Source organism: Xenopus laevis, chromosome 9_10L, assembly GCF_017654675.1.
Source record: "Xenopus laevis strain J_2021 chromosome 9_10L, Xenopus_laevis_v10.1, whole genome shotgun sequence".
Lineage (NCBI taxonomy): Eukaryota > Metazoa > Chordata > Amphibia > Anura > Pipidae > Xenopus > Xenopus laevis.
Genome location: NC_054387.1, coordinates 74,960,097 through 74,973,743, shown reverse-complemented (window position 1 = coordinate 74,973,743; position 13,647 = coordinate 74,960,097). Strand labels below are relative to the sequence as shown.

Below are 13,647 nucleotides of genomic sequence, written 5' to 3'. Positions count from 1 at the left end.
GCGCAGTAGCGAAAATGCCAAACGCTAGCGTTCGGCGCTTCGCGCCTTAGTGAATTTGCCCCTATGACGGATTATCGCAATTGAGAGACACTATATCTATATACTGTATACTTGTTTAAAATGATGTAGGAATGGCAATTTAACTACTTTATACCTAATTGTGGAGCGTTGCTTGAATTGGTTGTATTTTCTCTCCTATGTGCATAAGTCAACATAAACATTTAGGGGCAGATTTATCAAAATCTAAGTTTGGGAATAAAAAACGCGGACGAGAAAAAAAATGTAGACAAAACTCATGTGACCTTTTTTCTCAAATGCTAACTTAAGAAAAAAAAAACAGACTAAAAAGTCACATGCCAGTGAGAATCTCATTGTCCCATTCATTTTCAATGAGGCTGAAAATCTCGAATGTTTTTATGAAGTGGGAAAATAAATAACGAAATAAAGTTGTCAGAGAACATTCCCATTGACTTCTATACAACCTTGCCAGCTTTTACTTGCCGAGTTTTTTCTGGCAACTTTTTGTGGTTGTATTCTTTAATAAATGGCGACTATTCGAGGTTACAAAGAGTATTCTCTAGTATATTCGTGCTCATGTTTTTTCACTGCGTTTCTTTTCAAATTGTGAAAAAACCCAACTTGATTTTTGATAAATCGGCCTCTTAATATAGTTAACTGCATAATTAGTGGAACATTTTTTCTGACTGTGGGTGACTAAATGTGGAGTGTTTTATTATACTACCACATTCTGCACATCCCAAACATCTTTCCTCAGTGCCAGTGTCATCTCACATTTTTATTAGATCCAATATCGGCTTTCACTAACATATCCCTCCCATTTCTGTGTCTGCTATATAATGGCATAGGAGGCTGTTGAAATTCTGCCACTTGTAGATAGGCATGTGATAATACACTCCAATATTTATTAAAGATATGTAAAATCTGCTTCATATTCAGATGAGAAGTATATATAAATGAAATCCCAGATCCTTTTGTCTGTACTTCTTTGACCCTCAACTTCTTTTTATTTATTTCCTTCACCTTCTGAATCTCCACATCTAACTCACATTTTGATGTTTGCTGGTATATAGTAGGAGATTATTAGGATCGGTATTCTTTTATATCAGTGTTATGCGGGCCAGCCCAAAACCTGTGGGTTTGGCCCGTCTCCTGCACAAAATCTTCGGGTCGTGGGTCTAGGTTGAGCTCTTCTCCAGCTCTCCCTACTTGCAAGCTAGCACTGCACCTAAATTAATAGGCTCGCACCCGCCCCTGTTCCTTTTGTGATGTCACTGCGGGGTGGGCACAGGTCTATAAATAGAGGGGGAATGGTGGGCCGGCCAGGGGAGAATTTCTCGACCCACATACCGCTACTTTACACGTAAATCCGTACACAGTCTCACATTCACTAAGCTTACAGAAGAATCCAAAAATGTAACCTTAGTAAAATCATACTGCATAGTGAAGGAGATACTTGGTACACAACCATCTATGTATTGTTTAAATTTGACCAAGGATCCAACGTCGACCCACCATGCTACAAACAGATCATCTATATAGCGCCACCATTGTAGCACTTCCTGAAATCTGGCATTGGAATACACAAACCTCTCCTCAAGATCATTCATGAATATGTTTGCATATGATGGGGTGACATTGGATCCCATTGGCACACCTTGTAGCTGCAAATAGAACATATTCTGAAAAAGAAAATAATTTTTAGTATATATATATATATATATATATATATATATACATACATATATATATATATATATATACATACATATATATATATATATATATATATATATATACATATATATATATATTTATATATATATATATATATATATATATATATATATATATATATATATATATACATATATATATATATATATATATATATATATATATATATACATTTATATAATGTAAAAAGTACAGAAACATTCTTGTTGAAATCTCACCTAATAGGTTTAAGATATACTCATCTGACACTTGATTTCACACAGGAAATCATAATGACCTGGAACTGTTCTACAGATGAGCAATCCAATGTATTTCTAAGCTTTTATAGCCCGGTACTTACTTACAGAGTGTCTGCATAGCATATAAATGTGTAAGGTAACCATGATATGTTGTCCCAGGGGAGCCATTGCACTTGGCACAGGAATCTTTATCATTCCATGTAAGTCAGCAATGTCTCAAATTGGCGTGAAACATGGCCAGTGTTTATACTGAACCACATCCTTCCTGCAGCTTAAAATTCATTACAGCTCTTCAGCGTAGGCCAGAAATTCTGATATTAGTGAAGGTGATAGCATTTGGCTTCATGAGAAAAAAAAGAAGAAATTATCCAGGCTAAGGAAACAAAAACAGAAATATGGAGAACTATGGGCTACCTCCCCAAAAGCAGATATATTTTCTACATTAAGTAGAATGCTCAATATGCTTGAGAATACCTTAATTAAATATGCTCAATGTCACTGCTGTGAAAGTATAAACCTTATATAATGTTTTCTAGAAAGTACACACACCCTGAAAGTATGCTGTTTCTCACAAAAACATAAGGATTCATATTCATAGTCTTCCCTTATTATAGGGGGATTTAAAAACAATAATAAAAAAGACCTCACATTTCAAGTCTTACACTTCATGCATATATTAGATCCAAAGAAAAGTTCTTGAAGGATGATGATTAACTTTAGCAATTACACCAGACTGGTCACAAGCATCTCTGCATAGTAATTACTATGTGCAATAAAAACATAAAATATAAGTGGGATAGGTACCAGACGATGGGTATTTGAACCCAACTGGTATAAAAATAAAATTTACATTATATTTTATTTTTTTGTTGCACATAGTTACTATACAGAGATATTTAGACAATCACCATGCCCGGGTCTCTAAAATAGGAGTTGTAGTACATCACTGTTGATTAGGGATGTAGCGAACGTCGGAAAAAAAGTTCGCGAACATATTCGCGAACTTGCGCAAAAATGCGAGCGGTTCGCGAACGGTTCGCGAACCCCATAGACTTCAATGGGAAGGCGAACTTTAACATCTAGAAAAGACATTTCTGGCCAGAAAAATGATTTTAAAGTTGTTTAAAGGGTGCAACGACCTGGACAGTGGCATGCCAGAGGGGGATCAAGGGCAAAAATGTATCTGAAAAATCTGCCTGTGTGTGCTTGGAAGAGATAGTGTAGGGGGAGAGCTGTTAGTGATTTCAGGGACAGATGATAGTAAGTTTGCTGGCTAGTAATCTGCTTGATACTGCTCTGTATTGGAGGGACAGAAGTCTGCAGGGATTTGAGGGACATTTTAGCTTAGGTAGCTTTGCTGGCTAGTAATCTACTGTTCTCTTTAAACAACTGCCATACGTTGACCTTGTAGGCATTGTTTGCCCAGTTTTTTTGGACGCAGCCACTGAAGCACAGTTGCCAGAAAAAATATGCCATATAAATGCTGAAAATAGTCATTTTTCGCCATACGTTGACCTTGTAGACATTGTTTGCCCAGTTTTTTTGGACGCAGCCACTGAAGCACAGTTGCCAGAAAAAATATGCCATATAAATGCTGAAAATAGTAATTTTTCGCCATACGTTGACCTTGTAGACATTGTTTGCCCAGTTTTTTTGGTTGCAGCCACTGAAGCACAGTTGCCAGAAAAAAAATGCCACATAAATGCTGAAAATAGTCATTTTTTGCCATATACGTTGAGTCAACGTATGGCAAAAAATGACTATTTTCAGCATTTATATGGCATATTTTTTCTGGCCTCTGTGCTTCAGTGGCTGTGGCCAAAAAAACTGGGCAAACAATGCCTACAAGGTCAACGTCGTTGACCTTGTAGGCATTGTTTGCCCAGTTTTTTTGGCCACAGCCACTGAAGCACAGAGGCCAGAAAAAATATGCCATATAAATGCTGAAAATAGTCATTTTTTTGGTCGCAGCCACTGAAGCACAGTTGCCAGAAAAATTATGCCATATAAATGCTGAAAATATAAATTTTTTTGGTTGCAGCCACTGAAGCACAGAGGCCAGAAAAATTATGCCATATAAATGCAGAAAATATGCATTTTTTTGGTCGCAGCCACTGAAGCACAGTTGACAGAAAAATTATGCCATATAAATGCTGAAAATATAAATTTTTTTGGTTGCAGCCACTGAAGCACAGAGGCCAGAAAAATTATGCCATATAAATGCAGAAAATATGCATTTTTTTGGTCGCAGCCACTGAAGCACAGTTGCCAGAAAAATTATGCCATATAAATGCTGAAAATAGTAATTTTTTTGGTTGCAGCCACTGAAACACAGAGGCCAGAAAAATTATGCCATATAAATGCTGAAAATATGCATTTGTTTGGTCGCAGCCACTGAAGCACAGTTGACAGAAAAATTATGCCATATAAATGCTGAAAATATAAATTTTTTTGGTTGCAGCCACTGAAGCACAGAGGCCAGAAAAATTATGTCATATAAATGCAGAAAATAGGCATTTTTTTGGTCGCAGCCACTGAAGCACAGAGGCCAGAAAAAATTAAACCAGTAGGGTTTGCACCCTAGTTTGTAACGGTGGCGGATGGAGGAGGAGGAGGACGCTAAAGGACAGCTGTGTGTGGAGTCATGAGGCTTGAAGAGAAGGACAGCTGCATAGAAGTCAGAACAAGTCTTCCGGCGTGCAGTAACCCTCCGAGATCCACCCCTCATTCATTTTAATAAAGGTCAGGTAATCGACACTTTTGTGACCTAGGCGAGTTCTCTTCTCAGTTACAATCCCTCCTGCTGCACTGAAGGTCCTTTCTGAGAGCACACTTGAGGCTGGGCAAGACAAGAGGTTCATGGCAAATTGTGACAGCTCTGGCCACAGATCAAGCCTGCGCACCCAGTAGTCCAGGGGTTCATCGCTCCTCAGAGTGTCGATATCTGCAGTTAATGCCAGGTAGTCCGCTACCTGCCGGTCGAGGCGTTCTTTGAGGGTGGATCCAGAAGGGTTGTGGCGCTGCCTTGGACAGAAAAACATTTGCATGTCTGACGTTACAGACTGGCCAAAGGGCTTTGTCCTTGCAGGTGCGCTCGTGGCAGGATTACTGGCACCTCTGCCCCTGGAATGTTGATGAGTTCCTGAAGTGACATCACCCTTAAAAGCATTGTACAACATGTTTTGCAGGCTGGTTTGTAAATGCCGCATCTTTTCGGACTTGTGGTATGTTGGTAACATTTCTGACACTTTATGCTTGTACCGAGGGTCTAGTAGCGTTGCGACCCAGTACAGGTCCTTCTCCTTAAGCCTCTTGATACGGGGGTCCTTCAACAGGCATGACAGCATGAAAGACCCCATTCTCACAAGGTTGGATGCAGAGCTATCCATCTCCGCTTCCTCATTATCAAGGACTGCATCATCCACGGTCTCCTCCCCCCAGCCACGTACAAGACCAGGGGTCCCCAAAAGGTCACCACTAGCCCCCTGGGAAGCCTGCTCCTGTTGGTCCTCCTCCTCCTCCTCCACAAAGCCACCTTCCTCCTCTGACTCCACTTCTGGCACCTCTCCCTGCGTTGCAGCAGGTGCCTGGGTTCGTTCTGGTGATTCCGACCAGAAATCGTGCGCTTCCAGCTCCTCGTCACGCTGGTCTACAGCCTCATCTGTCACTCGTCGCACGGCACGCTCCAGGAAGAAAGCGAAGGGTATTAGGTCGCTGATGGTGCCTTCGGTGCGACTGACCATATTTGTCACCTCTTCAAAAGGTCGCATGAGCCTGCAGGCATCGCGCATAAGCACCCAGTAACGGGGGAAAAAAATCCCCAGCTGTGCAGATCCAGTCCTACCACCCAGTTCAAAAAGGTACTCGTTGACGGCCCTTTGTTGTTGCAGCAGACGTTCCAACATAAGGAGCGTTGAATTCCAGCGAGTCTGGCTGTCAGAAATCAAACGCCTGACTGGCATGTTGTAGCGCTGCTGAATGTCAGCAAGGCGTGCCATGGCTGTGTAGGAACGTCTGAAATGGGCCGACACCTTTCTGGACTGGGTGAGAACGTCCTGGAATCCTGGGTACTTGGAGACAAAACGTTGGACTATTAAATTTAACACATGTGCCATGCAGGGCACATGTGTTAAATTGCCTAGTCTCAACGCTGCCAACAGATTGCTTCCATTGTCACACACCACTTTTCCGATCTGCAGTTGGTGTGGGGTCAGCCACCGATCGGCCTGTGACTGCAGAGATGACAGGAGTACAGATCCGGTATGGTTTTTGCTTTCCAGGCACGTCATCCCCAAGACAGCGTGACAACGGCGTACCTGGCACGTCGAATAGCCTAGGGGGAGCTGGGGGTGCACAGGTGTGGAGGAGGAGAAGGAGGACCCAGCAGCAGAGTAAGAAGAAGAAGAAGACGAGGTAGAGAGCGATGGAGGAGTAGAGGTGGTGGCAGAACCGCGTGCAATCCGTGGCGGTGACACCAACTCCACTGTTGTTGTTGAGCTACCCATTCCCTGCTTCCCAGCCATTACCAAGTTCACCCAGTGGGCAGTGTAGGTGACATACCTGCCCTGACCATGCTTGGAGGACCATGCGTCAGTAGTCATATGGACCTTTGGCCCAACACTAAGTGACAGAGATGCGGTAACTTGGCTCTGCACATGTTGGTACAGGTGTGGTATTCCCTTTTTAGAAAAAAAATTGCGGCTGGGTACCTTCCACTGCGGTGTCCCAATTGCTACAAATTTGCGGAAGGCCTCAGAGTCCACCAGCTGGTATGGTAAAAGCTGGCGGGCTAAGAGTGCAGACAAGCCAGCTGTCAGACGCCGGGCAAGGGGGTGACAGTCAGACATTGGCTTCTTACGCTCAAACATGGCCTTCACAGAAACTTGGCTGGTGGCAGATGACTGGGAATGGGAACAGGTGGTCAAGGTGGAAGGCGGAGTGGAGGGTGGTTCAGACGGGTCAAGGAGAGCAGAGGTAGAGCAGTAAGATGCTGGACCAGAAGGAGTGTGGCTTTTAGTTTGCCTGTTGCCTTTGAGGTGTTGCTCCCAAAGTGCTTTGTGCTTGCCGCTCATGTGCCTTCGCATAGAAGTTGTACCTATGTGGCTGTTGGGCTTACCAAGGCTCAGTTTCTGACTGCACTCATTGCAAATTACAATGCTTTTGTCAGAGGCACACACATTAAAAAAATCCCACACTGCTGACTTTTTGGAAGTGTGCGATCTGGCGGTAACAGTAGAAGTTGGCGGAGTTGGCGGTATTGGCGGCAATGGCGGGTGCGTTGGCCGGCTGAACACAGGTGCCGATACATGTTGTTGCCCTACTGATCCCTGCGGGCTGTCCTCCCTGCTTCTTCTAAGTCTTATTCTCCTACTGCCTCTCTGACTCTCCGTCTCTCCATCTGAACTACCCTCCTCTTGCTCTCTTCTACTAGGCACCCACAAAACATCAATCTCCTCATCATCATTCTCCTCAGATGCATTAATTTCTTCTGACACATCACAGAAGGAAGCAGCAGCGGGGACCTCCTCCTCATCACTCATTATGTCCATCTCTATCGTGTTCTCTGCCAGAATTAAATCTGGTGTAAGGTCCTCATCTCCTTCATCTTCTTCTGGCAATAATGGTTGCGCATTACTCAGTTCAAGAAACTCATTGGAAAATAACTCCTCTGACCCCAGTGAAGAAGGGGCACCGGTGGTGGAGGAAGTGTTACGTGGGGTGGCCATAGCAGTGGAGGATGAGGAGGATGTTGTGGTAAAGTTAGAAACGGTAGAGGATGGGGTGTGCTGTGTAAGCCAGTCAACTACCTCTTCAGCATTTTGGGAGTTCAGGGTCATTGGCTTTTTAAAACTGGGCAATTTGCTAGGGCCACAGGATTGCATAGCAGCACGGCCCCTAGCACGGCCTCTGCGTGGCGGCCTGCCTTTGCCTGGCATTATTTTTAAAAAAACAACAACAACAACAAAAACTCAGTTGGTTTTTCTGGAAACGATAATACACACAGCTAGATGGCGGGTTGAAGAAAACACTGTGCAAATAATGCCTACAAAGTCAACGTATACACTACTACAGCGGTGGATACGGATTACGTAAAATATATGAATGCTGCTTGAAAAAAAGTAACTCAAGTGGTTTTTCTAGAGACGATAATATTATCAATATTTAGACAAAATGTGAACAAGGTCACACAGCTCGATGGCGGGTTGAAGAAAACAGTGTGCAAATAATGCCTACAAGGTCAATGTATACACTACTACAGCGGTGGATACGGATTACGTAAAATATATGAATGCTGCTTGAAAAAAAGTAACTCAAGTGGTTTTTTCTAGAGACGATAATATTATCAATATTTAGACAAAATGTGAACAAGGTCACACAGCTCGATGGCGGGTTGAAGAAAACAGTGTGCAAATAATGCCTACAAGGCCAACGTATACACTACTACAGCGGTGGATACGGATTACGTAAAATATATTATGGCTGCTTGAAAAAAGTGACTCCGGTGTTTTTTCTGGAGACGGTAATATTATGGATATTTAGACAGAATGGGAACAAGGTCACACAGCTCGATGGCGGGTTGAAGAAAACAGTGTGCAAATAATGCCTACAAGGCCAACGTATACACTACTACAGCGGTGGATACGGATTACATAAAATATATTATGGCTGCTTGAAAAAAGTGACTCCGGTGTTTTTTCTGGAGACGGTAATATTATGGATATTTAGACAGAATGGGAACAAGGTCACACAGCTCGATGGCGGGTTGAAGAAAACAGTGTGCAAATAATGCCTACAAGGCCAACGTATACACTACTACAGCGGTGGATACGGATTACGTAAAATATATGAATGCTGCTTGAAAAAAGTGACTCCGGTGTTTTTTCTGGAGACGGTAATATTATGGATATTTAGACAGAATGGGAACAAGGTCACACAGCTCGATGGCGGGTTGAAGAAAACAGTGTGCAAATAATGCCTACAAGGCCAACGTATACACTACTACAGCGGTGGATACGGATTACGTAAAATATATGAATGCTGCTTGAAAAAGTGACTCCGGTGTTTTTTCTGGAGACGGTAATATTATGGATATTTAGACAGAATGTGAACAAGGTCACACAGCTCGATGGCGGGTTGAAGAAAACAGTGTGCAAATAATGCCTACAAGGCCAACGTATACACTACTACAGCGGTGGATACGGATTACGTAAAATATATGAATGCTGCTTGAAAAAAGTGACTCCGGTGTTTTTTCTGGAGACGGTAATATTATGGATATTTAGACAGAATGGGAACAAGGTCACACAGCTCGATGGCGGGTTGAAGAAAACAGTGTGCAAATAATGCCTACAAGGCCAACGTATACACTACTACAGCGGTGGATACGGATTACGTAAAATATATGAATGCTGCTTGAAAAAAGTGACTCCGGTGTTTTTTCTGGAGACGGTAATATTATGGATATTTAGACAGAATGTGAACAAGGTCACACAGCTCGATGGCGGGTTGAAGAAAACAGTGTGCAAATAATGCCTACAAGGCCAACGTATACACTACTACAGCGGTGGATACGGATTACGTAAAATATATGAATGCTGCTTGAAAAAAGTGACTCCGGTGTTTTTTCTGGAGACGGTAATATTATGGATATTTAGACAGAATGGGAACAAGGTCACACAGCTCGATGGCGGGTTGAAGAAAACAGTGTGCAAATAATGCCTACAAGGCCAACGTATACACTACTACAGCGGTGGATACGGATTACGTAAAATATATTATGGCTGCTTGAAAAAAGTGACTCCGGTGTTTTTTCTGGAGACGGTAATATTATGGATATTTAGACAGAATGGGAACAAGGTCACACAGCTCGATGGCGGGTTGAAGAAAACAGTGTGCAAATAATGCCTACAGGGCAAATAATGCCTAAAAGGTCAACTTATACACTACTACAGCGGTAGTAAAATAAAAAAAAGTAAAATAAAAAAAAAACGATTACTAGCCAGCAAACTTTCAACTGTCCCTGAAATCACTAACAGGCAGCAGCTCTCTCCCTACACTATCTCTTCAGCACACACAGGCAGAGTGAAAAAACGCTGCAGGGCTTCGGTTTTTATAGGGAAGGGGAGTGGTCCAGGGGAGAGCTTCCTGATTGGCTGCCATGTACCTGCTGGTCTGGGGTGAGAGGGCAAAAAAAAGCGCCAACAATGGCGAACCCAAAATGGCGAACGTCGCGCGACGTTCGCGAACTTCCGGCGAGCGCGAACACCCGATGTTCGCGTGAACAAGTTCGCCGGCGAACAGTTCGCGACATCTCTACTGTTGATACTCAAATATGACAGACGCCTGTAAAATGCAGTTTTTTTCTTGATTTAAAAGTCATCAGAGTAGGATTTAAACATTTCCAAGGAAATTTATAAATAAAGCCTTATAAGTCTAACACGTTTTTAGTCCCTTGATACAAACATATGGTTGGGTGTATCTGCAAAATCACTTAGTCATGTCCTTAGAGAACTATTGTTTATATTTTAACAGCTATGGGAACATCGCCCTAAGTGTCATTAACCTTAAAATGGGACTAGAGGGCAAACCTTGATCTATAACTATTGGATCTTGGATCTCAGAGACTTAGTATTAGTCCCTTATCAGAGAGCAGTCAGCACACAATAAAGATTAGGATGCTGTTGCTTTACTCACAAAGAACATTATTACTTAGGTGAATGTCATGGTAGAAAGACTAAGTCTGATTTCATGTTTAAGTACTGGCTTCTTTTGGGGTCTGGAAATGTTGGTTCTACTACAGCATATGTACTCTGTTTGTCTTTAAAATATTTTCAGTTGACTACTGCCCATTGCACATGCATACTACCTGTATAATTACAGATTCTATACCTCATAGTGGTCTGATTGTTAATACTTGCATTACAATGTAAAGCTGTAGAACTGCAGGCTACCCCAACTTTTTTAAAAGCTCTCCAGAGTTGGGGTTTAGCAATAAGAGGTAGAAGTCATTGGGTGCAATTGCTGATAAGTTGTATACTCTCATGACCCACCTCTTTCTCATGTGTGATATAGTTTACACATGTCAAAGTCTATAGATTTCTAACAGTTTCTCTTATCACCTTCTACCAGGTCTAAGAAAGAATTAAAGAAGAAAAAAGTAAAAGAAATCCGTGTTGGGTTCTTTCAGTTGGTAAATATTTATTGTTTGCTTTTATGCAATGTTAGCAACGAAAGGATACCCAAAAATACCACACAAAAGCACTGAACCTTGGTGGAGAGGCTGTTGCTATGTGAATTTAATGGCTTACGGTCCAAAAGATAACTGATGTCAAATCTGCATCTTATAAGGGCTTTAGGGGGTAAGATTGAAAAAATAAAATGGGGCTGATTAGGGAGATAGGGGTTTCAAGCCCACAAGAATTGGGGACCCAGATAAATAGATATACTATAGATAGATAATAGATAGATAGTTGATAAATAGATGATAAAAAGATAGATGATAGATATTTAAATGATAGATGATAGGTAGATAGATAAATAGATAGATAGATGATATATACAGTACTATATATAAACGATAGATGATAGATATATGATAGATGATAAAGAGATATATAAACGATTGATTGATAGATAGATAGATAGATAGATAGATAGATAGATAGATGATAGATAGAGATAGAGAGATGAATAATAGATGATAGATAGACCCACAAAACAGATGATAGATAGATAGATAGATAGATAGATAGATAGATAGATAGATAGATGATAGATAGATGGATGATAAAGAGATAGATTATAGATGACAGATACTGTAGATGATAGATAAATGATAGACCACACAATTGTCATTTGTCATATACTAACCAAAACCTATCTTTGCACTATAGTTCCGCTTTGCATCTGGAACTGACATAATCATGATGATCATTGGAGGCTTGTGTGCCCTAATCCATGGTGCTGCCCAGCCAATGATGCTTTTGATCTACGGCATAATGACTGATACCTTTATCACATATGACAGAGAGATGCAAGAACTACAGGATATAAATAAGGAATGCATCAATAATACAATTTGGTGGAAGAATGGAACTGAGTACCTTGTAGATAACAGCACCGTAGTCTGTGGGTAAGACACAATGACTATGTAACTATAGGTACTTTGACTCTTAGTTGGGACTAAGTGCAAGGTGTGGCTAATGCACTATAAATCTGCATGTGACTGAAGGTCCATTACCTAAAACTGGCCATGGACTGCAACTAGAATGAAACCACTAGGTTATGCAGTCTGACTAACTGAATATTTCCTATTCACCCAAATATGCCATATTCCAACCATTGGTCAAAACATCATTGACTACAGTTCCACTCTTACCTCTTATTCAACAGAACTAAAATTGAAGAAAGGATGACGGAATTTGCCTACTACTACATCGCTATTGGTGTTATTGTTCTGGTGCTGAGTTACTTTCAGGTAGGTTTATGTTAAACCATTCTAACAACCACGGTTGTGCACTATCCAGATGCAGGGCAAGGTAAAGGTAAAAATGCACAAGTATAAGAGATGAAATTGCTTCATTTTCAGCTGTTTTGGTAGTAGTTTATAGTATACACTTCACACTGGTACAATAGACAAATATAATCTCTTTTTTTCCTATTTTGTGGTTGAGTCTGGATTGTGCTACAGCTGTTTAATAAACATAGTTAAGTTGGCAGCTGCCCATCAGATAGCTAGAGGTTAGCAGGAAGACGTGGTTTTGGTACTTGGAAGATGAGGAGAGTAGTCCTAACAGGAATTGGCTGGGTGGGGGGATCAGACGAATTGAAATGGTGTGGAACAATGTTATTGCGAGCATTTTCCACCATAAGGGGCTGGTGGAGGAGCATAATTTTGCTAATGGCAACTGTTGATTGGGGCTTGTTGGGGGTTTAGGCATCTAGGAAGTGGTGTGCAAAACGTTAGGTCTGAGTCTAGGGACTGTTGCAGTAGACCAATTAGAACTGGAGAGTTAATGGAGGGCTAGTATAAAGGCTTCAATAGTTTAAGAAATAGGCCCCAACCAAGGACAAATTATATTATATTATATTGCCAATATAGGTCTGTATGACACTTATTACATTTAACATTGCCTATTTCTACTTGTAAGGGTAGGCACTCAATGTTCTCTGGTGGGTCCGAGAAACTCAGTCGATGCTATCAGTGTCATGGATAAACTCCAAATTGCAAATAGATAACACCTAGCAGGATATACCTAACAGGATGTACATTTCTAGTGAAACAATGTGTTAATATATGATATGCTTTAGCTTCTCATTATATAAAATAGTTCCAAGGTGGCGGTTATGGTCAGATCATCACATTAAACACATCCTTTCATTATAGATTTCCTTATGGGTCACGGTGGCAGCTCGTCAAATACAAATTGTTCGTAAGGAATATTTCAAGAAGATAATGAGACTCGATATTGGTTGGTTTGACAGCAATTCAGTTGGAGAACTGAATACAAGAATTTCCGAGTAAGAAATGTGACTGAATAAAATGTTAATATTGCAATGTATTTGAACCTTTTATTTGATTATTATAGCTGTAAAGAAGAGTTACAAGTACTAATGAAGGACAATGTCCTACCGTTGCTTCCATTTATTAAGA

General features: G+C 41.2%; 1 protein-coding gene across 1 annotated transcript in view; it reads left to right on the top strand.

The window, feature by feature from the left end:
• LOC108701845 (bile salt export pump) overlaps positions 1-13,647 on the top strand; it is a 43,190-nt gene that overhangs the window by 2,734 nt on the left and 26,809 nt on the right. Inside the window, exons 2-5 of the mRNA XM_041577017.1 lie at positions 11,124-11,184; positions 11,888-12,126; positions 12,387-12,471; positions 13,381-13,514. Coding sequence (XP_041432951.1) covers positions 11,124-11,184; positions 11,888-12,126; positions 12,387-12,471; positions 13,381-13,514 — 519 coding nt within the window. The remainder of the gene's footprint in view (positions 1-11,123; positions 11,185-11,887; positions 12,127-12,386; positions 12,472-13,380; positions 13,515-13,647) is intronic.